This window comes from Martes martes (assembly GCF_963455335.1).
Source record: "Martes martes genome assembly, chromosome: 4".
NCBI lineage: Eukaryota > Metazoa > Chordata > Mammalia > Carnivora > Mustelidae > Martes > Martes martes.
Window position 1 is genome coordinate 155,607,460 of NC_137891.1, and position 25,356 is coordinate 155,632,815.

Below are 25,356 nucleotides of genomic sequence, written 5' to 3' on the forward strand. Positions count from 1 at the left end.
TCTTCCAGACCATGAACAAGGATGTCTTTCCATTTATTTATGTCCTCTTTAATTTCTTTCAGCATTGTTTTGTAGTTTTCAGTATATGAATTTCTTACTTCCTTGGTTAGATTTATTCCTAAATGTTTTATTCTTTTTGATGCTGTTATAAATGAAATTGTTTCCTTAGTTTCTCTTTTGGATTATTCACTGCTAATGTATAGAATACAGTTGATTTTGTGTATTCATTTTGTATTCTGCAACTTTGCTGAATTTATCAGATCTAGGAGTTTTTGGTGGATTCTCTAGGGTTTTATAGAAAGATCATCTCATTTGAGATAGTTTTACTTCTTCCCCTTCAATTTGGATGTCTTGTAATTGCTTTTCATTGCCTAATTGCTCTGGCTAGGACTTCAAGTACTTTGTTGAATAAAGGTGGTGAAAGTGGGTCTCATTGTCTTATTCATGATGTTAGGTAGAAAGCTCTCCCATTTTACCATTGAGTATGATGTTAATCTTGTGTTTTTCATATATGGCTGTATTAGTTTTCTATGTCTGATCTAACAAAGATGACAAACTGGATGGCCTGAGACAACAGAAATTTATCATCTCACTGTTCTGGGGGCTCTAAGTCCAAAATCAAGCTGTTGGTAGTGCCCTTCTCTTTCTGAAGGCTCTGGGGAAGAACATTCATTGTTTTTCTTAGCTTCTGGTGGTTGCTGGCAGTCCTTGGCATTCTTTGGGTTGGACACATCACTCCAGTTTATGCCTTCATTATGAGTGATATTATCCCTCTGTGTCTCTGTTTTCTCACTTTGTAAGGATACTAACTAATCATTGGATTAAGATCTATCCTAATCCAATATGATCTCATCTTAATTCACAGAAGACCCTATTTCCTAATAAGGTCACATTCTAAGGTCCTGAGGATTAGGACTGATCACATCTTATGTGGGAATACAATTCAATCTATAACAATGGCCTTTATCATGTTGAAGTTTCCATTTCTAGTTTTTTGTTTTTATCATGCTGGGTTATTGGATTTTGTCAAATACTTGGTCTGCATCAATTAAGATGATCTGATCATGTGGGATTTTTCCTTCAGTATATTAATGTTGTATATTGACTGATTTTTGTATGTTGAACCATCTTGCATTCCTGGGATAAATTCTATGTGGTAATAGTGTATAGTTACAGTCCTTTTAATATGCTGCTGAATTTAGTTTGCTAGTATTTTGTTGAGGATTTTTTCATCTATATTCAAAAGGGATGTTCTGTAGTTTTCTTTTCTTGTGGTCTCTTGATCCGGTGTCAGTGTCGGTAATGATGGCCTCATAGAATGAGTTAGAAAGTTCCCTCTTCCCTCCTCTTCAATTTTTAGAAGAGTGAGAAGGATTGGTGCTAATTATTTTCTTTTTCTTTTTTTTTAAGATTTTATTTATATATATATAGAGAGAGTGCACGAGAAGGGGTAGGGTCAGAGGAGGAAGCAGATTCCCCACTGAGCAGGGAGCCAAATGTGGTACTCCGTCCTGGGACTCCAGGATCATGACCTGATCTGAAAGCAATTGCTTAACCAACTGAGCCACCGCCCAGGCACCCGTTAATTCTTTAAATGTTTGGTAACTTCTCTAGTGAATCTGTGTGGTCTTGGATTTTTCTTTGTTGAAAAGTTTTTGACTGCTGTTTCAATCTCCTTATGGGATTATAGGTCTGACTGTCTATCTGTCTGTCTGTTTTTGTAGGCTCCATGCCCAGTGTGGAGCCCAGTTTGGGGCTTGAACTCATGACCCGGAGATCAAGACCTGAGCCAAAATCAAGAGTCAGATGGTTAGGGGCACCTGGACACCTTAGTCAGTTAAGCACCTGATTCTTGATTTCAGCTCAGGCCATGATCTCTGGGTCATGAGATTGAGCCCTGTGTCAGGCTCCACAATGGACGTGGAGCCTGTTTAAGATTCTTTCTCTCTCTCTGTTTCTTTTTTAGTCAGTTTTGGTAATTCTATACTTCTAGGAATTTGTCCATTTCATTTAGGTTATCCAGTTTATTGGCATACAGTTTTTTAATAGTATTCTCTTATAATATTTATTTCTGAAAAGTGGGTAGTATTCTCCTTTAAACTTAGAATTTAGTAATTCCAGTCTTTTTTTTTTTCCTTAGTCTCACTAGAGGTTTTTCAATTTTGTTGATTTTGGTAACTAATTTTTAGGAGCACCTGGGTGGCTCAGTCAGTTAGGCATCTGTCTCTGGCTTGGGTTGTGATCCCAGGGTCCTGGGATTTAGCCCCACATCTGGTTCCCTGCTCAGTGGGGAGTCTGCTTCTCCCTTTCCCACTCTCCTATTTGTGCTCTCTCCCTCTCTCTGTCAAATAAATAAATGAGACTTTGTCTATAAAAAAATTTTATTTTAAAAAATTATTTATTTTTTTAAAAAAGAACTAATTTTCAGTTTTGTTGATTTTCCTCTATTTTTCTATTTTCTGTTTCATTTACCTCTCCAATCTTTATTATTTCCTCTTGCTAGCTTTGGGTTTGGTTTGCTTTTCTTTTTCTCGTTTCTAAGGTATACAATTAGATTATTGATGTGAGATTTTTTTTTTAAGATTTTATTTATTTATTTGACAGAGAGCACAAGCAGAGCAGCAGAGGGAGAGGGAGAAGCAGGCTCTCCACTGAGCAGGGAGCCCAATGTGGGGCTCTCAATCCCAGGACCCTAGGATCATGACCTGAGCTGAAGGCAGACGCTTAACCAGCTGAGCCACCCAGTCGCTCTGAGATTTTTTCTTCTTTTTAAATGTAGGTATTGACAGGGGCACCTGGATGGCTCAGTCAGTTAAGCATCCAACTCTTGGTTTTGGCTCAGGTGATGATCTCTGTGTCTTGGCATTGAGCCCCACATCAGGCTCCATGCTCAGTGGAGAGTATGTTTGGGATTCCCCTCCTCTCCCTCCACTTGTGTGTGTGCTCTCTCTCTCTCAAATAAATAAAACCTTAAAAAAAAAAAGGTATTGACAGCTGTAAATTTCCTTGGGCACTGCTTTTGCTGCATCCCATAAGTTCAGTATGCTGTGCTTTAGTTTTTAATTATCTCAAAGTATTTTCTAATTTCTCCTTTCTTCTTTGATCCAGTGATTGTTTAAGAATGTGTTGATTTCCACGTATTTGTAGGTTTCCCAGTATACCTGAGAAGAATGAATGTTCTTTGCATCTGAAACAAGTCTCTTATAGAAAGCATATGGGTGGATCATGAGTTGTTTTTAATTTTTTTCTGTGTGTGTGTGTGTGTGTGTGTGTGTGTGTGTTTTTGTTTTGTTTTGTTTTGTTTGTTTTTTTTAAGTAGGCTCCATGCCCAGTGTGGAGCCCAATGTGGGGCTTGAACTCACGACCCCAAGATCAAGACCTGAGCCAAGATCAAGAGTCGGACACTTAACTGACTGAGCCACCCAGGCATCCTGGGTTGTTTTAAATTTTTAATCCATCTGCAGTGTCTGCCTTTTAGTTGGAGAGTTTAATCCATTTATATTTAAAATAATTACTGATTACTGGTAAGGAAGAACTGACTTCTGGCATTTACTTATTAGTTTTTTATGTGTCTAATGTGTCTTTTGCACATAAGTTCTACCATTACTAGATTTTTTTTGGTATTTAATTGATTTTTTGTAGTGCATCTTTTTTCTGATGCCCCGCTTCTTTCCTTTTCTGTATTTTTTTAAGTTTTTCTTAGGAAATACCTTTAAGATTATAATTAATATCTTAACTGCACAACAATCTAATTTCAATTATAACTTATTCAGATTTACAGCAGTATATAAATACTTTGCTCCTGTACATCATTGTTTCTCCCTCTTTATATTGTTATTGTCACTAATTATTTTCACATTGTATGCCCATTAACATAGATTAGTAATCATTGTTTTATGCATTTGTCCTTTTTTTAAAAGATTTTATTTATTTATTTGACAGAGTGAGAGAGCACAAGCAGGCAGAGCAGCAGAGGGAGAGGGAAAAGCAGGCTCCCCACTGAGCAGGGAGCCCAATGCAGGGCTTGATCCCAGGACCCTGGGATCATGACCTGAGCCAAAGGCAGTTGCTTAACCAACTGAGCCACCCAGGTGCCTTTTAAAAAAAAATTTTTTTTTTAAGATTTTATTTATTTGACAGAGACAGACACATCGAGAGAGGGAACACAAGTAGGGAGAGTGGGAGAGGGAGAAGCAGGGAGCCAATCCCAGGGCAGGGCTCAATCCCAGGACACTGGGATCATGACCTGAGCCCAAGGCAGGCACTTAATGACTGAGCCACCCAGGTGCCCCTGGATTTGTCCTTTACATATATAGAAAAAAAAAGGAGTTATAAACCAAAAGTATAATACTACTTGGATTTATATTTTCTATGCAGTTAGCTTTACCAGTGTTATTTATTTCTTCTTGTTATTCTTTGAATAACTCTCTAGTGTCCTTTACTTTCAGTCTGAAAGTCTTTAGCATTTCTTGTTGAGTAGATCTAGTGGTAACAGACTCCCTCAACTTTTGTTTATCTGGGAATATCTTAATTTCTTCTTCATTTTTGAAGGATGGTACTACTTGGATATAGAATTCTTTGTTGACAGTCTTTTTCTTTTAGGACTTTACATATGCCATCCCACTGCCTTCTGGCCTCCATGGTTTTTGATGGGAAGCCAGCTATTAATTTTAGTGAGGATCCTTTGTACATGACAAATTTCTTCTCTCTTGCTTCTTTCAAGATTTTCTGTCTTTTGACAATTTGACTATAATGTAAAATACACGTTTCTTGTATCTTTGTGTATAGCTTATAATTATAATTGTTACCTGTGGAAAGGTTAGTCAGCTATGAGCTATTCTAGTATTACTGTAACGCATGGTCTTGTTTTGACCCTAATATTTATACTATCGATTTTTCCAGCCCAAAGCCACTGATCTTATTTCCAAGCTAGTGTCTGTGGTGGGCAGTGTTAAGATAGAGACTACACCTGAATCTACAGGGCTGTGGGGCTTACTCGGGGATACTGCCCTATGAAGATTATTGATTAGATATGAAATATAGTACTGACTGGGGGGGCACCTGGGTGGCTCAGTGGGTTAAAGCCTCTGCCTTCAGCTCGGGTCATGATCCCAGGTCCTGGAATCGAGCCCCGCATCGGGATCTCTGCTCAGCAGGGAGCCTGCTTCCTCCTCTCTCTCTCTGCCTACCTCTCTGCCTGCTTGTGATCTCTGTCTGTCAAATAAATAAATAAAATATTAAAAAAAAAAGAAATATAGTACTGACTGGGAAAAAGTGTGGGATTCCAGTGGCCAGAAATGCTATAGTGGTCTGTTTTCCTACATGAGATGCTTAATTCCATTTTATTTTCATGTTTAATAAGTCACTTACTCAGAATGATCTTAATAACTTTTTCTTTCTATCTGATACTTGAGCTGTATCTCTGGTGTGCCTGTGTATGTTTTTTTACACTGCAAATTTCAGCTTCTCTGTATTCCTTTAGTTCTCTAGATGAATGATCTGTGAGGCCAGTGTTTGGGGTAGAATGGGGGAAAAGTTACTGATGCTTCTTCAGATTGAATCATCATAAATGGTCAACATCAGGGGATGGTGAAATGATCATACATATAATAGAATGTTATACAGCTATTAAAATAGATTTTCAGAAATTATTTTAAAACTTTAATTTTTAAAAAGTACAAAAGCTATATAAATATTTGTGTTAAATTCAGCATAAATTATTGCTGAATTCTGTATGAATTATTGTATACAAAATAAAAGTCCCCATTCCCTGGAGGCAACTGTTGTTACTAAGTGATTTTTAGGAATTCCTGATGACCTGAGAAATGCTTACGATGTAGCTTCAGGCAAAGGAGACAGCATGTAGAAGTGTATGAACAGAGTGATTTCAGCTGTGGTTATTCCCACTGACCGGAAAGGAACACTTAATGAAAATATGCTGCAATGTATGAGGTGATAGAATTAAGAGGATTTGGGAAAAATACAGTTACAAATAGAAAGGAAGAAATAACAGAAATAATAGTATGCACATTAATAACAATAATATATATATAATGAAATGACCTTTTTTTAAACAAAATGATACAAAATTATTCTATAGCCATCAAAAAATGATGGCCTATATTTATTGATTTTGAGTAATTTTTAAAGTTTTTTTTTTTTAAGAGCGAGAGCGTGTGTATGAGCATGAGTGGGGGAAGGGACAGAGGGAGAGGGAGAATCCTAAGCAGACCCCACACTGAGTGAAGCCAGACATGGGGCTCAGTTTCATGACTCTGAGATCACGACCCTGAGATCATGACCTGAGCTGAAACCAAGAGCTGAACGTTCAACTGACTACCCAAGTGTCCCCTGATTTTGAGTAATTTCTAAGACGTATTATGCAAAAAAAAAAAAAAAAACAACAAGGTAGGGAAAAATGTATGTGGTATACTGTCATCTATGGTTAAAATATATCATGACTAGACTAAGGTATTCAATAAATGTTTTTGGATGTATAATCTCCCCCACCTTTTTTTTTTTTTTTTTTTTAAATCTGATTCTCTTTCTCACACACACACACTCTCTCTCAAATATAGCTGGGGTTGCCATTATCTCCATCTTATAGAAGGGAATTTGAAGCACAGAAAGACTCTCTTAAAGGACATAACCAAATTTTAGCATAATCAGGACTAGAATATAAATCTTCTAAATTCCAATTTAGTTCATTTGTAGTATCTAGGCATGATACTATGCTTGACTTTAGAAACACAGAGGGAGAGAAGAGACTCTTTCCCACAAAAGGTTGAAGTACTCTAACAACATTTGTCAAACACAGTGTGCTTTTGCCAAAATGGCATACTTTTCCCTTTTCTCTGCATCAAACAAAGCAATGATGGATTACTGTATTCCTGTGAACATACTTATTTAAAGGGCAACATGCAACACTACACTTAGTCTCACAAAGACTATTAAGTAAAAGATGCAAAAGAATATATATACTATGAGTCTACTCATAGAAGATACAAAACTAGGCAAATGTTAGTTTTTAAAAAATTTTGGATGGGGATATAAAGTGGTAAAATCATGAAGAATAACATGGAAATGGATCATCATAAAGGGCAGGGTAGTGTTTTCACCAAGGTGAGGGAGGTAGAGTGGAAAGAGGCAGGAAATTATGACCCAGAAAGGACACACTAAGAATTTCTGGGGTTGCTGATAGTGGAAGTTTATTTTATAAAAATTTGTTCAACTGTGCATTTGTTTTATGCATTTATTATATCTTACACTAAAAAAATAAACATTAAAAACATGGCTGTATGCAGAAACAATATGATTATTTCTATAGATCAGAAGTAGAACAGAAAACCATAATAATAATTATAAATGGAACTTCCAGATCTAGAAATAAGTAGAGACAACTGAGAATTTGACCTCCCTGGTCGTTCTTTCTAGGACTTCTTTGCTGATTTCTGCTCTTTGACATTGGTCCTCTTCTTTTTTCTGTTACTTATTCACTCTCTGATGATCTCAATTAGTCTCATGACTTTACATACCATCTGTATGCCGGTAATTCACAAACTTACATCTCTGCTTCTTCTAAATTAATTCTAGACTCATAAATATCCAACTACCTTTTCAACAGCTCCACATGAATGTTTAATAGGTGTCTCAAATTTAACATGTCAAAACTGAATTCGTGAACAAAACTGAACTCAAGGCTGTTCCATGCTTTGCCTTCCCTATCTCAGTTCGAGCAATCATATCTGTTTTGCTCAGGTCAAAAGCCTTGAAGCCAACTGAGACACTTTCTTTTACATCTTCTATCTAATCCATCACGAATTCCTGTTTACTTTACCTTTAGAATGTAGCCAGAATTCAGCCCCTTCTCACCACATCCACTACTACTACCTCGTTCGAAGCCCACTATCATTTCTTGCTTTGATATACCGCAGAAACCTAACAGATCCTGCCCTTATCCACATTCCCCTCACCCTTATCAATTCTCAGTAGAGCAGCTGGTAATACAGGTATCTCCTGCATTTTGCAAGATCACATTATACCACTTGGTTTTTATGAAGGACTACATTAGTACTTGTTTTCACTGACTGGAAGAAATCTGAAGACTTTTGCTTTTACAAAAAAGAGTAAAAAGTGACAATAACATCCTGAGCTTGTTTTGCAGCAAGCTTTTAGAGACTGCTCACATCCCCAAGTGGTGGGAGAGGTGCCGCCTCTCCCTGAGAACTGCTTCAGCCTCCCAGCGTCAAGCCACCATAACTTTGAACTGTGTCTGTGTGCATCTGTGTTTTATCTCCATTTACTTTTTGCATCCCTTAGCAAGATGTGTACTAAGGTGTCAGAAAAAAGCCTAGAAGACGTTATTTTTTGACTCTAGGAACACGAAAGATTTTTCCCATGTAAATTAAGGTAATTGCTTCTTTGCTTTATGCCATTTTGGCTTATGAAAACTTTAATAGGAACTGTGTATTTGGAGAATGCTGGGGAAACCTGTACTTGTAAAACATAGGTAGGATCACAGTACTCCTTTGTTTAAGACCTATCTCTGGTTCCATGGTTTACACGTAGGAAAAACCAGAGTGCTTTTTATAGTACCCAGTATGATCTGTGCCACTCTTCCTCCTTGACCTCATTTTTTCTAACTCCTTTTCACTGTACTCCAACCACACTAGCCACTTTGGTTTTCCTCGAATATACTAGACCTGCTTCCTACCTTTGAGTGTTTGCACTGGCTGCTTCCTTGCCTGAAACATTCCCCACCCACCTCACCTGGTTAACTCCCTCACCTCCTTCAAGTCTTTGCTCAAATGTTGTCAAGTCTCAGATGGCAACTTGATTTAAAATTGCAACTCGCATTTCAGTCCTTCTTTCCCACTCTACTGTTCTTTTTTTCCATAACAATTCTTACACATTCTTAGTAATTCTAACAAACAGTGTGAACTACTTACTTATATGTCTGTTATTTATTGTCTGTATAACCCCCTAAACTGTAAGTTCTGAGAGGGCAGAAATATTTATCTAAGCTTGCTTGCTTATGTATCCCAAGTGCTGCAAGTAATACCTGGCATATAGTTAGTGTTAACTTATTTGTTGAATGAATTTATACAAGATAATGAACCAAAAACACTCCATCTTGGTAGGGCCCTGGAGTCAGCCTCTTGGACTGAACTAGAGTCAAGGGGAGGGGGTACTAATCCTCCTGTAAAAAAGGGGAGAAAAAGCGGCCACTGATGCCTGCTGCTTGGGCTTGTATAGAACTGCATTTCTATTTTCTTGCCATGGCTAGACAAAATGCTGCTCATATCCTTAGTAATATTGGGGATTTAATAGCAGAATACGAGTTCTGAGCTGCTGATGTGAGACTGGGTTCTGGGCATGGAATCCTTGTTTGGGGAGCTGGGTATGGGAGTAGATGGAAGCAGCCAAAACCCCTGGGTTAAAGCTGGGAGAGGGCTAACTGTCTGTGTGAGAACTGAGAGCAACACGTGAAATGGCTGAGCAGAGAAGAGCTCTGGAGGATTTAAGGCTTTGGGAGGTGGGGAGAGAAAGGGAGGGATGCAGTGATTAGCAACCAGGACAGGAGATGTGCTGGGAAGGTGAATGTTAAAGGGAGATTAAAGACTTGATCTCCTCTGTTTATAAATATTTACAAGTGTTATAGACCTCCTCTGTTTTTTTTTTTTTTCCTGTGAAATCTTAGATAAAATTTGGATTGCTTTTATATAAGGAATTTCTTCCCAGAGAGTGGGAAGAGGTTGTATATCTTGAGTCATAGTTGGCACAGGGTAAGAATAGACTGCGTTTGGGGATATTTGGCATCTGGATCACAGGTAATTAGGAGGAAGTGATAGGATTTAGTGATGGATTGGGATAAGGGACAGGAATTTGGCAGTGAAATCATTGGTGACCTTGGGAAGAGCAGTCTCTGTGGAATGGTAGGTACAGAAGCCATAATAGAGTGAATTGGAATGTGAATGAGAGATGAGGAAAGAAAGACAGCCCATATAAACTATTTGTTCAAGACACTTAATTGACTGGAAGAGAATTTAGGGTTAAGGGATTATTTTTTCAAAATGGTGTTACTTGTTTGTATGCTGATGAGAAGGAATCATAAGGTTTTGGAGAGGAGGAAGGAGAGAGGGGACGTAGATACAGGGAGATTCATAGTTTCTGTGGTAGGTATAGTGGCATTGTTTATGGGGCAGCTACTGCTTGGGCCATGCTGTAAAACACCAGTGTTAGTAAAGTGTAAATTATTAGTGTTGCTTTTAAAGATACAGGGCCGGAACTTCATAGGTAATTTTTGACCTTGCAAGGGAGCCAAGACTGTCCACTGTAATTTGAGAGTTGTAGAATTTGTAGCTATTTAGATGTGGGCATTCCAATAAGTTCACAGTACTATTTGAGATGTGTATGATATAACCTCAACCACACGGATCAGCATAAGGTTCTTATCTCCTCCATGAAGCCTCTGTATAGCAGTAAATAACTAATTCACCCTTACTTCTATCAGGACATGAAACAGAACCTTATTGGGGTTTGGAAATCAGTTTCACCTCTGTGTTTTAAAACCTGCAGGGCAGGCTTCATGTTTTATTAATCTCTTTATCACCAGATTGTACTTTCTGTACAGTGGCTTCTCAGTAATCATTTGTTGTCATTAATCAATGCTAGATAGTTTTGAGGAATTATCCCATAAGCACCAAAACTTTTTAAAATTGTAAACATTCAGGATAGCAGTTCTCTAGAACTTTATGCATCGTTCTTGACTTTCTAATATAAATTGAACAAAGTTTAACCCTCTGAAGATTTTGGGGAATTAGGGTTCAGATGCTAAAGTCTTCAAATAACCTCGGAGCTCATCAAAGCGTGTAGGAGTACTACCTCAGCCTACTGGGCATTTGTTTTGTGAAGTTTTAGTTTTTCACTTTATTCTCTTTCTGATTTTAGCTGCTATTCTTCTCCCTCTCGTTTTCTGCTGCTTCTTTGTTTTCATTTTAAAGATCTTTTTTATTTTTAAATAATCTACACCCAACATTCGGGGTGCCTTACAACCCCAAGATCAAGAGTCCCATGCTTTACTGACTGAGCCAGACAGACGCTTTTCTGCTTTTAACCAGATTAATCTATTGATGAATCTGTTTGTAAAACTATGTATTTTAGAATTGATAGAGTAAATAGACTCTATAGGACTCTCCTGGGAATAAGGCTATGCACATTGGTGTATGAACTCCTCCATTCCATTCATTCACTCCTTTAACACCTTTTGGGGGCCAGCACTACAAGTGCAAAGGCATAATTTTATCCTTGTCTTCAAAGAGTTCAGGATTAATCTCTCTTAGCAACTCAGGCCTTTTTGTGGTGATTCTCAGCTATATTTCAAGTAATAGTTGTTGTTGTTGTTGTTTTTTTTAAGATTTTATTTGTTTATCTGACAGGCAGAGATCACAAGTAGGCAGAGAGGCAGGCAGAGAGAGAGGAGGAAGCAGTCTCCCTGCTGAGCAGAGAGCCGGATGTGGGGCTCGATCCCAGGACCCTGGGATCATGACCCGACCTGAAGCCAGAGACTGAGCCACCCAGGCGCCCCAGTTCTTTTTCTTTTATTTTAAGGTTTGAGTGATGTATTTTGCATATAAGTAATAAAGGTAGGAGTTAACTAGGAGTTGTTTTAGCCATCTAAATTCAGTTTTATATGGAATTGCAACTGGAATTATAAGATTTGTTTTAAGACCAAAGTTACCAATAAATAAATAAATAAAGTGTATGTCTTTCCTTTTTCTCTTCTTTAGGAGATACAGATGAAGAGGACTGCCATTGAAGCTTTTAATGAAACAATTAAAATATTTGAAGAGCAATGTCACACACAAGAACAACATAGCAAAGAATATATTGAGCGATTTCGCAGAGAGGGGAATGAAAAGGAAATTGAACGGTAAATCTACCTAACCCTTCCAACTGCATAAGTGAGATGAGACTTCTTTTCTTACCCCAGTAGTCTCTTTTGTGTTTGCTTTTACCCCCTTAAATGTCATATATGGAACTATTTGCTGTTCTGACTAATGGCACCAAACTGAATCTTATCTTCTCTGTGTTCCTTCTGTGTCCTTCCAAATTTTTAACTGCTGCTTATCCTTTAGGATTCAGCTTACACATGTCTTTTCTTTCTTTCTTTCTTTCTTTCTTTCTTTCTTTTTTTTTAACACATGTCTTTTCTAAGAAAAATTTCCCTGATTCCCTAGACTGGTTGAGAAGCTTTTTATCCCTACCCTGACAGTATCTGGTCCTGATTCCTCCTGTAACATTTACTAAAGATCACAGCCACTGAACTGCAAGCTTGTTAGTAGAATAAGGATGGTGGTTTATTTTCCCTGATAGCTCTAGCACCTCTTGTGGTCCCTGAGAATACATGGTGATGCTCACTGAATTTTTATTGAACTGAAAATCAACAGCAGCACTCTGAGAATAAATTGAAGGCTGAACAAAACTGTGGGCAGGAAGACCAGCTTGACTGTTGCTGGTGACTGCAGTGTTTGTGGTCATCAGGTTAAATGATGGTGAGGGCCTGAACCAGAGCAATGGCAGGAAAGGAGGGGGGGAATTAATGGAAATGCTCAGGACTTGATACCTGACCATATATGATAGGTGTGGGAGAAGTCAAGGATTATTCCTACATTTGTGATAAGAATGAATAAGGAATGGTGTTACTCACCAAAATAGGAAGTGCACGAGGAAAGTTCAGGGTTGGAATCAATGAGTTTGAGGTTTCTGTGAGAACCCAAATGGAGTTGTCTGAGAGGCAGACAGCTGGTTATTTGGTTTTGGAACTCAAAGTACAGAAAGGATTTGGGAGGCATAAGTGTGTAGGTGATAGTAGGTGTTAAGAAGGTTACCCAGAGAGAGTGAGCAGCATGAGAAGTATTGGGGTCTGGCAACTAAAAGGATATTGGAAGGCTTTATCATAGCAAATTTAGTGGAATGTTGGGAGACTGAGCCAGAAAACGGTGGGCTGAGGAATGAAAAAGTGGATAATAAATAAAAATGAATTATCTGCAAGGAAAAAGCGAAACTGTTTCTCATATTAGCACCAAAGTGTCAGTAAACTTCTCTACGTATAAGAATAGGGCTATAAGGGCTGTTGAGGCAGTATAGTTTAATGATTAAAACCATGGGCTTGAATTCTATATTTATCATTTACTATCTGTGTGATCTTGGGTAAGTTACTTAACTCTCTCAGTCTCTTTCCTCCTCTATAAAGTATAGATAATATCTTTTTGAAATGCTGTGAGAATCAGGTGGTAGACACACACATGCATATTTATGGTACAGAAAGGCATGTGTCTGTATGTATATATGTATCTTGGCATATGATATCAATAAATAGCCATTATTATTATTATTAACAATGAAGGGATAGAAAAGAACTTGTAGTTTTATTGCAAAGGGAGGTAAAGTAAGCTGATGATGAAGTTTTAATAGTAATACAAAACCACATATTTCTGAGTGACAAATGAATGACGCAGACAGTTATTGCCTTCAGAGCACAGCAAAACTTTGCTGGAAAAGCTTATTGCCATTATCTGCTGAGTGCTTGCCAAGATATACCAGGCACTGTTTGGTCCTTTTTACATGTATTACCACATTTAAGTCACATAATAATTTAGTGAAGTAGGTACTATTGTAGCCATGCATTTTAAACAGATAAGGAAATGAAGGCACAAAGGAGCTGAATAACTTGCCCAGGCCATGTAGTAGGTGGCAGAGATTCAGGCTCAGGAAGGCTGACTGCAAAGCTGTTGCTCTTAACTGTTAGGTCGTGCTACCTCTTGAAGATCATACATACAGCTTTACTTGTTCAGTCATGACTGAATCCAGGGCCCAAACAGGGTCATCAGGATTTTCTCTCATACTCTGTCTTTTGCCTTAGTTTTTCTCTGTGCTGGCTTCATCCTCAGGAAGGTTTTCCCTATGAAGTGGCAGGATAGCTGCTGGGAGTCCTAGAATCACATATTTTTGATTTAGCAATCTCAGTGGGAAGAGAGAATCTCTGTTGGCAATAGTTCTAGCAAACTAGAATTGACTCTTGTTGGGTCAGTTAGGGTATTATTCCCATTCCTGAACCAGTCACTGGCCTGAGGGTAGCTGTAGGATGTAATGGAAAACTCTTTCTTTTTTTCTTTAAGATTTTATTTATTTATTTGACAGGCAGAGATTATAAGCAGGCAGAGAGGCAGGCAGAGAGAGGGGAGGGAAGCAGGCTCCCTGCTGAGCAGAGAGCCTGATGTGGGGCTTGATCCCGGGACCCTGGGATCATGACCTGAGCCAAAGGCAGAGGCTTTAACCCACTGAGCCACCCAGGCGCCCCTTGTAATGGAAAACTCTTAATGGCTGGGCTGGGTTGTGTTCATATTCACATGTGATGGGGGCAGGGAGTCCTTACCTAAAGGGAAGGACTAAAGGGAACACCAAGGTGCCATTTCCAAAAGAGTGAGAATAGATATGGGCTAGACAAGAACAACAGATGTCTACCACACTTAAGATATTAGGACTATGCTTACGTTATAGAATGTTTCTGCTCAGTTCCTGTTTTAGCCTTAATATGTCAATATTTTCACAGAATTATGATGAATTATGACAAATTGAAATCACGTCTCGGTGAGATTCATGATAGCAAAATGCGTCTAGAGCAGGATTTGAAGAAACAAGCTTTGGACAACCGGGAAATAGATAAAAAAATGAACAGTATCAAACCTGACCTGATCCAGCTGCGCAAGATCCGAGATCAGCACCTTGTGTGAGTAGTCTGGGCCTGTATGGGAGGAAATACCAGCACCAGATGACTGCTGGCACTAGACATGTTAGAGGCAGAAGAAGAGATTTTAATTGGGAACTGGCCAATGAAATTGTAAAAAATCAGGAAAGCAATCCTGGTAGTACTTGGTGGTACCAGAGTTTACCTAAAGTCAACATGTGGGGCAAACCAGAATGTAGCATTCTAGATTCTAATCCATACATATGGGGAATCTCAGAGGGAGGGTATGGCATGAGCAATGTAGTGTAGCTTAAAAAGGACAGGTTACTCAAAATGGATGAAGGACCTCAATGTGAGAAAGGAGTCCATCAAAATCCTTGAGGAGAACACAGGCAGCAACCTCTTTGACCTCAGCCACAGCAACTTCTTCCTAGGAACATCACCAAAGGCAAGGGAAGCAAGGGCAAAAATGAACTCTTGGGACTTCGTCAAGATCAAAAGCTTTTGCACAGCAAAGGAAACAGTCAACAAAACCAAAAGACAACTGATAGAATGGGAGAAGATATTTGCAAACGACATGTCAGATAAAGGGCTAGTATCCGAAATCTATAAAGAGCTTAGCAAACTCAACACCCAAAGAACAAATAATCCAATCAAGAAATGGGCAGAGGACATGAACAGACATTTCTGCAAAGAAGACGTCCAGATGGCTAACAGACACATGAAAAAGTGCTCCACATCACTCGGCATCAGGGAAATACAAATCAAAACCACAATGAGATACCACCTCACACGAGTCAGAATGGCTAAAATTAGCAAGTCAGGAAATGACAGATGCTGGCGAGGATGCGGAGAAAGGGGAACCCTCCTACACTGTTGGTGGGAATGCAAGCTGGTGCAACCACTCTGGAAGACAGCATGGAGGTTCCTCAAAAAGTTGAAAATAGAGCTACCCCATGACCCAGCAATTGTACTACTGGGTATTTACCCTGAAGATACAAACGTAGTGATCTGAAGGGGCACGTGCACCCGAATGTTTATAGCAGCAATGTCCACAATAGCCAAACTATGGAAAGAACCTTGATGTCCATCAACGGATGAATGGATAAAGAAGATGTGGTAATATATACAATGGAATACTATGCAGCCATCAAAAGAAATGAAATCTTGCCATTTGCGATGATGTGGATTGAACTAGAGGGTATTATGCTTAGCAAAATAAGTCAACCGGAGAAAAACAACTATCATATGATCTCCCTGATATGAGGAAGTAGAGATGCAAAGTGGAGGGTTTAGGGGGTAGGAAAAGCATAAATGAAACAAGATGGGATTGGGAGGGAGACAAACCATAAGAGACTCTTAATCCCTCAGAACAAACAGAGGGTTGCTGGCGGGGAGGGGGGTCAGGAGAGGGTGGTGGGGTTATGGACATTGGGGGGTGTGTGTGCTGTGGTGAGTGCTGTGAAGTGTATAAACCTGGCGATTGACAGACCTGTACCCCTGAGGCTAAAAATACATTATATGTTTATTAAAAAAAAAAAAAAAGGACAGGTTAGTGTTTGCCTAAATACAAAAACCAGAATCTTTGACTACATGGTAGAACCACAGAAATAGAAATTACCCCTCATGAGCACAGCCAACAACACTAATAGTGGGGGCTTACAAATAAGTATACAGGACAGTCTCTTAAGGGGTTTTTATATTTAAGAAATGAAGTTCTGTATTCAAGTAATAGGTATATGTGCCACTAATAGCAGGCATGCAAGATAATTTGAGGAGTGAAACTCAACTCTTTAATATTATAGAAAACTATATAATTTAGCTAGATATAGGAATATTACTCAAATATAGATTAAAAGATATATTTTCAGAACAAGATGTTAGATTTTTAGGACAAATGATTGTCTTATAGAAGGAGAGAATCCATGAGAAAGGAAAATATAAAGTTTTGTTCTAGGTAATGAATAGACTGCTACAAAATATGTTTATGGGTGACTTATGCGTGTAACACAACTTGATTCAAACTCGTGGTAGAAGACAAAGTAAAGACCTCTGACTGGGTTTTCCATTGCCTTCAAGGTTTCTTTGTATGAGAAGGGGAGAGGGGACAAGATAAAAACTTAGAGGTGGGAACAGTGGCTATTGAGCCTCAGTAGAGTAAAATCTAAGGTGATACGTTTTGAGGGCAAACAATTAGAACTGTGCTGTGCTGAGTAATTTTCAGTAACTCCTCTCTAGAGATCATTTCAGTTTGCTATTGTGGAAAAAAAAATCAAGCAAGTACACATAGCATACAGAAGAGCTTTGGAAACAAGGCAAGGAGGTACCTTGTCTAAAATCAGGGGAGTCTGCTCTTGGGAAGCTTGTGTGATTCTGGTCACATAATGAAGCTGAAGAAAGGCCCAAGAAGAAGACTTATGCCATGGACCAAAGGAATGACTGGAAGTCCTTGTTTGCTCTGGAAATTGATGAGATTATTAAAAAAATACACCATCCCAAGAGGCATGAATAAGTATGGCAAACTAGACCTTGAATATTCCTTTAGTGAGTTACATAAACTATATATAAAAGAATTTAGATAACATCATGGGTGACAAATCATGATCTGCTAGTAAAGATAATTAGGGTGTTTAGGGAGATATTTACAGATTATCTACTATATGCTGGCACCATTTTCAGCATTGGGAATAACCATGAACAATAGGACAGACCCCTTTCTTTAAAGCAGCTTACATTTTAGTGGGGGAGACAAACATAAGTGAAAATATAAAATAATGAATTTCAGGCAAGTGCTATGAAGATGATAAAATAAGGTAAAATATAGAAAAGAGTGACAAGGGGACTGTCTTAGTTGGGATAATCAGGGCAGTCCTCCCTGATGAGGAGAGGATGTTTATGATGAGACCTAAATGATCAGGAGCCTGGTGGGAGGATGGGGATGAATGAAAGACTTTTCATACTCACTCAGATTTTTACATCAGTGGCCGTTCAGTGGAACTAAATTTAATGGTGTGTTGTTTTACATCTAAAGTTTTGGTATATTTTAAAATACTATGATTTGCCTAGTGATGAGGCACATTTATATTAATCACTCAGATTGCCATCATGAATTTCTTGTGGCTTGCTTTGGTACAAGAATAGACCTTGAAATTGTTTTAGAATGTTTTAACTCCGTGTAGTGGGCCACAGAGGAATTGAGTCTTCTGGCTTAGCGGGGATTGCAAATGTGACCCCATGCTCACATTAACTAATGATTTCAGAAACAGATGTCCCCATGTGTTTGAGTGCAAGTATATGTGTGTTTATGGTTGTACAACCTTCTAGAAAAGGAAAATGAAAAATGAGAGAAGTGCCTAATCTCAGGTAACTCCTCTGCTTTTTTGCAGAAAGTTGGGGGAAAGTTAAGGGGAAACTAGTTTAAGGAAATCTCTGGCCACTTTTAGTGGGAGTGGATTAAAAAAAGAGGTTCTTGGACTCTGGAAATTTGGTTAGCTTGACACATCCACTTAGGCAGAGTTTGCACAGATACTGACACTGGTGTCTTCCTTCTGGCAGGTGGCTCAATCACAAAGGAGTGAGACAGAAGCGCCTCAATGCCTGGCTGGGAATCAAGAATGAGGATGCTGATGAGTAAGTTCTCTACCTTTCTATCAGAGGGTTTTGTTCCTAATCTAAGCCTTCTTTATTGAACGCTAAGATATTGGCTCTCATTTTCACTTGAGGACACTGAATCAAGAACTTTGTACTTCTTTTAAATTGAATTGCTTGAAGAGTACCCTGTAGGCACTTGAGGTCAGAGACCCACAAAGCCATGTGAAACCTGGGTGCATAAGCATTGCTCATTCAGACATTCATGTGTCAGCTGATTGGCTGAGACTTGTGAATTTTGTGTTTTCTGCACCATAGGCAGTAATGAAGTTGTTAAAAAACGTCCAAATAATTGTAGTTTTACTTTGTCATTTCATGGTTGAAGATTTAGAAGAGTCTTTTATTCATGAGTTTGCTTTTAGATGTGAGTAACCTGATTGTTAGAATAATATTTTAACATTTAATTTTTAGGACCTATTTTATCAATGAGGAAGACGAAAACCTGCCCCATTATGATGAGAAAACCTGGTTTGTTGAGGATATCAATCGAGTACAAGCAGAGGACTTGCTTTATGGGAAACCCGATGGTGCATTTTTAATTCGTGAGAGTAGCAAGAAAGGATGTTATGCTTGCTCTGTGGTGTAAGTCTTTTCTGGCAGTTTAACCTTTTGAAAATTTGTGCATTGATTAATAGAAACTCAATTCCTCCTAAAATTCAGTTAAAATTATTTGAACTAGAGTAATGAGAACCCATGGCTTAGACCTTTAATATCTGTATAAAGAAAACAGGTAGTTGCTTTAGAAGAAATGGTATCTGAAATTATTTGGGGGATTTTAATTTCAGATGGTAAGCAGATTAGCCCTGCAGTGTTGCTATTGGATTTTCAGGTATTTGTGAAAAGTAACGTGAGATCTTCAATTGAAAGATCCCCTAAGGAGGGGTGCCTGGCTGGCTCAGTCAGTAGAGCCTGTGACCATTGATCTCAGGGTCATCAGTTCAAGCTCCACATAGGTTGTGGAGCCTACTTCAAATAGGTATATTAGTTGAAAAAATTTTTTTAAAAATCCATAATTTTTTAAAAAAAGATTTTATTTATTTATTTGTCAGGGAGAGAGAAAGTGTGCACAAGCAGGCAGAGGCAGAGAGAGAAGCAGGCTCCCTGCCGAGCAAGGAGCCCCATGTGGGACTTGATCCCAGGACTCTGGGATCATGACCTGAGCCAAAGGCAGCAGCTTAACGGACTGAGCCACCCAGGTGTCCCCCCCCCCCCCGCCCCAAATCACATAATTTTGTAGTAGTTGTCTCCTGCATATCTAATTTGGGCTTCAGTGTCAGTTTAATTAAGGCTTAAGAACTGTTTTTACTTCAGAAGAAAAACTATCCAAATTTTGTACTTAAGTTGTATTCTGTTGGGGTAGTGATCAAATATGTTGGGTATTTTCCTTAAGATGATCTTATGACTTTGTTTGGAAAAGCCTATTTTATTAGTTTCCATCCATTCATTTCTTTATTTACTTATTTATTTAGATATATTTATTTGAGAGAGAGCAAGTGTGTGAGAGAAGGAGGAGGGACAAAGGGAGAGAATCTTCAAGCAGACTCCTTGCTGAGCATGGAGTATGGGGCGGGCGGAGGGGGTTGCCAGTTTGGGGCCTGATCCCACCCTATTACCCATGAGATCACAACGTGAGCTGAGGTCATGAGTACTGAGCCACCAGGTGCCTCTGTTAGTTTCCTTTTAGTGGAAAGTGAGATTTTGGGGACAGCTAACCATATCTGTCACATTTTGTGTGTCGTGTATAGTCCTTCAGTGACAAAGACCATAGTTAGAGAAAAGTATAATATGATTGTTATGAGAGCAAGCTTTGGTACCAAATATATTGCATTCAAATCCTGACTCTACTTACCAGATGTATAATCTGGGGTAAATTACTTTACCTTTCTTTGTCCAGTTTCCTTATCTGAAAAATAAGAATAAGAATATCTACTTGAGGGTTTTTATAAGTCTTAAATGAGTTAATATATGTAATGTGCTTTAATCAATGTTGGTACATAATAAGTGAATGTTATCTACCAATATTATTATGATAATGATGCTAATGATGGATATGGCAGAAAGCAAGCAAAAATAACAGGATGATTTTGCCCTCAAGGGCAAGGTGGTGAGGATGGACAAAAGACACTCATATTAACAGAGTGCTCAGTGCTTTATGTGATCATCTTGTTCTTAGTGGTTTCTGGAGTCAGAGTTTGATTCCAAGTTTACCTGGTTTCAAAGCCCACATTTTTCTATTACATCATACTTCTTCATTTCACAATTAAATATCCAAGATAAACAGAATTACTGTGAAATAGGTATCATCAGTAGGCTGTACACATAAAGAACTATTAATTCTGGTGGAAAAGGAGAGGGTTGGGAGGTTTTGTGGAAGAAGTAGCATTTGAACTGGACTTTGAAAGGATGAATAATGGAATATCTATGGGCAGAATACGGGGGAGGACTTGAAAAGTGCATTAGATTACTGTTTTTGCAAAGATACAATTATTATTTTTTAAAGATTTTATTTTTATTTATTTGACAGGCAGAGATCACAAGTAGGCAGAGAGGCAGGCAGAGAGCAAGGAGGAAGCGGGTTCCTCGCTGAGCAGGGAGCCCAATGTGGGGCTCGATCCCAGGACCCTGGGATCATGACCTGAGCCGAAGGCAGAGGCTTTAACCCACTGAGCCACCCAGGCGCCCCAAAGATACAATTATTTAAATATTTTTTTAAAGATTTATTTATTTGAGGGACGCCTGGGTGGCTCAGTTGGTTAAGCAGCTGCCTTCAGCTCAGGTCATGATCTCAGCGTCCTGGGATCGAGTCCCACATCGGGCTCCTTGCTCGGCAGGAAGCCCGCTTCTCCCTCTGCCTCTGTCTGCCAGTGCTTGCTCTCGCTCTCTCTCTCTCTGACAAATAAATAAATAAAATCTTTAAAAAAAAAAAAAAAGAAAAGATTTATTTATTTGAGAGAGACAGAAAGTGAGAATGGGAGTGAGTGAGCACACAAGCAGGGGGAGCGGCAGAGGGAGAGGGGAAGCAGACTCCCCACTGAGCATGGAGCCTGAATTGGGGCTTGATCCCAGGACCCTGAGATCATGTTCTGAGCTGAAACCAAGAGTCAGATGCTTATCAGACTCAACCACCCAGGTGCCCCTACAATTATTTAAAACATTCTTTTCTCTCTTACCTGGGTTGCTTAAGTTATATGAGTGGAAATGCCAGGACAGAATTGTTCTTACAGAAATTGAGATCTTTTAAAAATAAAAAGAAGAAAGGCAGTAAGACAGTGTATTGTACTCTTACCCTCACCCAGGTCATTGGGTGGCAGCCTGTGGGGTAAGGACTTGGCTGGTGGAAGGTGCTGCCCCGAAGCTCAGCTAACTCCTGGGAGACTAAGGAACAGCTTGAGTACCTTGAAGAGGTGTATTCTTTTTCTTCTTCCTTTAGCCACAGACTCTCAGGCCTAAGTCCACAGCAGTGTGGATTTCCCTTGCTTATGAAAACCACCTGTAGACATGTATCATTTTTCCATTCACACTGAGGATGGTTGGAAGCAAAGAGTCTAGCATCACAAAGACTCCCATTTGTTTGCCAGCCATTCTGGCTATAGGAAGCCTGCCTACAGTAATCTCCCTGTATACTTAGAACACTTGCTGAAGTAAGAATATGAGTATGTTCAGTTTTTTAGGAGATTCTCATAGCAAAATTAACATGATCATGAAGGAAGTCACACATGGAACTCATTTGTTCTAACATTTTGATTTCTGCTAATGACTTCATCAAGAAGCATAAGAAGAAATTGCTTAACTCTACAACCTTCTTAGGCTAAAGACAGCCAGCAATGCCTATATTCACTAGGTTAAGGATTCAGGTAGTGAGCACTTTTGATCCTTACTGCCATTTGGGGTAAGAAATTTGATAGGGATAGAACTAGACAGATCAGAAAGGTAACAGAAGATTTGAACAATATTTTAAAAACAACTAGAGCTAACAACAGCAGAATATACATTCTTCTTAAGTGCACGTGAAACATTATCCAGGATAGGCCATAGTCCCAATACATTTAAAAGTGTTGAAATCCCACAAAAAATGTTTTCTAACCACAGTGGAAAGAAATTAGAAATCAAAAACAGCAGGAAATTTGGGAAATCCTCAAATGTGGACAGTAAACAGCACATTCCTAAATAACCAATGGATTGGGGCGCCTGGGTGGCTCAGTGGGTTAAGCCTCTGCCTTCAGCTCAGGTCATGATATCAGGGTCCTGGGATCGAGCCCCGCCTCGGGCTCTCTGCTCAGCGGGGAGCCTGCGTCCCCCTCCTCTCTCTGTCTGCGGCTCTGCCTACTTGTGATCTCTCTCTCTCTGTGTCAAACAAATAAAATCTTTAAAAGAAAATAACCAATGGATCAAAGAAAGAAAACAGGAAATTAGAAAATACTTTGAGATGAGTAAACAGAAACACAGCTTATCAAAACTCACAGAATTCAGCTAAAGCAGTCCTAAATGCCAAATTTATAACTGTAAACATTTATGTTAAAAAAAAAAGGAGACCACATATTAATAAAGTAACCTTCCACCTTAAGAAACTAAAAAAGGAAGACCAAACTAAACCCAAGCAAAAAGGAGGGAATAATAAAGATTAGAATGGAAGTAAATAAAATAGAGAATAGAAAACAATTGAGAAAATGAGTGAAACCAAAAGTTGGGATGGAACTGAATTACAACCTCAAGCTAAACTGCCCCCATCCCCACAGAGAAGAAACAAATTAGAGGGGGTCATTACTTGTAGTCCTTATAGAAATAAAAAAAGATAATGAGGGAATGCTATAAACAATCATATACCAAAAAAATTAAACCCAGATGAAATGGACAAATTCCTGGAAGCACACAAACCAACAAAACTGACTTAAGAGGAAACAGAAAATTTGAACAGAACTATAATAAGAAATTGGGTTAATAATAATTATAATAATAATAAAAGCTACCCACAAAGAAAAACCCAGGCCCAATTGTCTTCACTGGTGAATACTGCCAAGTATTTTAAACAGAATTAACAGAAGTCCTTCACAAACTCTTCTAAAAAAAGGGGGTGGGGGAGAGAAACTTCCCAGCTCATTTCAGGAGGGCAGTATTACCATGATACCAAAACTAGACAAAGACATCACAAGATAATTATGGACCAATATCCCTTAGGAACACAGACACAAAAATCCTCAACAGAATAATAGCAAGGCAACTCCAGCAGCATATAAGGATTATATACCATGACTAAGAATTCATCCCAGGTAGGCAAGGGTTTTTTCAACATAAAAACAAAAACAAAACAATGAACATAATATACTGCATTAATAGATAAAGGACAAAAATCACATGATTATTTAAGTAGAATCTCAAAAAGCATTTGACACAATCTAGCACTCTCATATTAAAAAACAGTCTGGGGGCACCTGGGTGGCTCAGTGGGTTAAAGCCTCTGCCTTCGGCTCAGGTCATGATCCCACGGTCCTGGGATCGAGCTCCGCATCGGGCTCTCTGCTCAGCAGGGAGCCTGCTTCTCCCTCTCTCTCTGCCTGCCTCTCTGCCTGCTCGTGATCTCTGTCTGTGAAATAAATAAATAAAATCTTTAAAAAAAAAAAAAACAGTCTGAACAACCTAGGAATAGGAGGGTACTTCCTCAACTTGATAAAGTTGAGGAAAAAACTCAGAGCTAATGTACTTAATGGTGAAAGTTAGTGCTTTCCCCTAAGATCAGGAAGAAAACAAAGATGTTTATTCTCACCACTTCTAACCATCGTTGTACAGAAGGTTCTAGTTAAGGTAAATTGGACAAGAAAAATAAAAAGCATCCATTTTGGTAAGGAAGATGTTAACTATTAGAGCTAATAAATAAGTTTGGCAAAGTTGCCAGTTAAAAGATCAGGATTCAAAAATCAGTTGCATTTCTAAATACCAGTAATAAACAATCTGAAAATGAAATAAAGCATGCTGCATATAATATCATCAGAAATACCTAGGATTAAACAAAAAGAAGTGCAAGAGCTGTATGGTGAAAACTATAAAACATCACTGAAAGAACTTAAAGGGAGACCTAAATAAGTGGAAAGACATCCTGTGTTCATGGATTAAAAGAATTAATATTATTAAGACAGAAATAACATCCCAAACTGATCTACATGTTCAGTGTAATCCCTATCAAAAATCCCAGCTGGATTTTTGCTGAAATTGACAAAATGATTCTACAATTTATACAAGAGAGCCAGCACAGCCAAAATCACTTTGAAAGAATAGAAAAAGTTGAAGTACATCTCCTGATTTCAAAACTTACAAAACAAAGGTGTAGTAATCAAAATTGTGAGATGTTAACAAGGATAAACATGTAGATCAATGAATAGATTTGAGAGTCAAGAAATAAACCCTTACATTTATGGTCAATTGGTTATTAACAAGGGTCTCCAGACCATTCATTGGGGGAGGAAGTTGTCATTTAACACATGAAGCTGGGACAACTGGAAAGCCACACACAAAAGAATAAAGTTGGACCCTTACCTCACACCATATATAAAAATTAACTCAAAATGGATCATAGACCCAAATGTAAGAGGTAAAAGTATAAAATACTTAGTAAATATTGACATAAACCCTTGTGACTTTGGGTTAGACAGTTAAAACATTTTATACCAAGGGGCACTATCAAAGTGAAATATTTCTCCCACAGAATGGGAGAAAATATTTGCAAATCATGTATCTGTTAAGCAACTAGTGTCTAAATCATAAGCCTTAGTAAAAAAAAACATGGGCCTCAATTTTAAAAATGGACATTTAAAAAAAATGGCAAAGGATTTGGATAGACATTTTTAAAAATTCACATACATAGTGTTATATTAGTTTTAGGTGTACTACATAATTCAACAATCCTATACATTTCTCAAAGTTCAGCAAGATAAGTTTGCTTTTCATCTCCTTTATCTATATCACCC

General features: G+C 38.5%; 1 protein-coding gene across 1 annotated transcript in view; it reads left to right on the plus strand.

Moving 5' to 3' along the window:
* LOC308340836 (phosphatidylinositol 3-kinase regulatory subunit gamma) overlaps positions 1 to 25,356 on the plus strand; it is a 123,494-nt gene that overhangs the window by 92,755 nt on the left and 5,383 nt on the right. The window contains exons 6-9 of the mRNA XM_080800258.1: positions 11,790 to 11,932; positions 14,615 to 14,791; positions 18,305 to 18,379; positions 18,809 to 18,979. Coding sequence (XP_080656384.1) covers positions 11,790 to 11,932; positions 14,615 to 14,791; positions 18,305 to 18,379; positions 18,809 to 18,979 — 566 coding nt within the window. The remainder of the gene's footprint in view (positions 1 to 11,789; positions 11,933 to 14,614; positions 14,792 to 18,304; positions 18,380 to 18,808; positions 18,980 to 25,356) is intronic.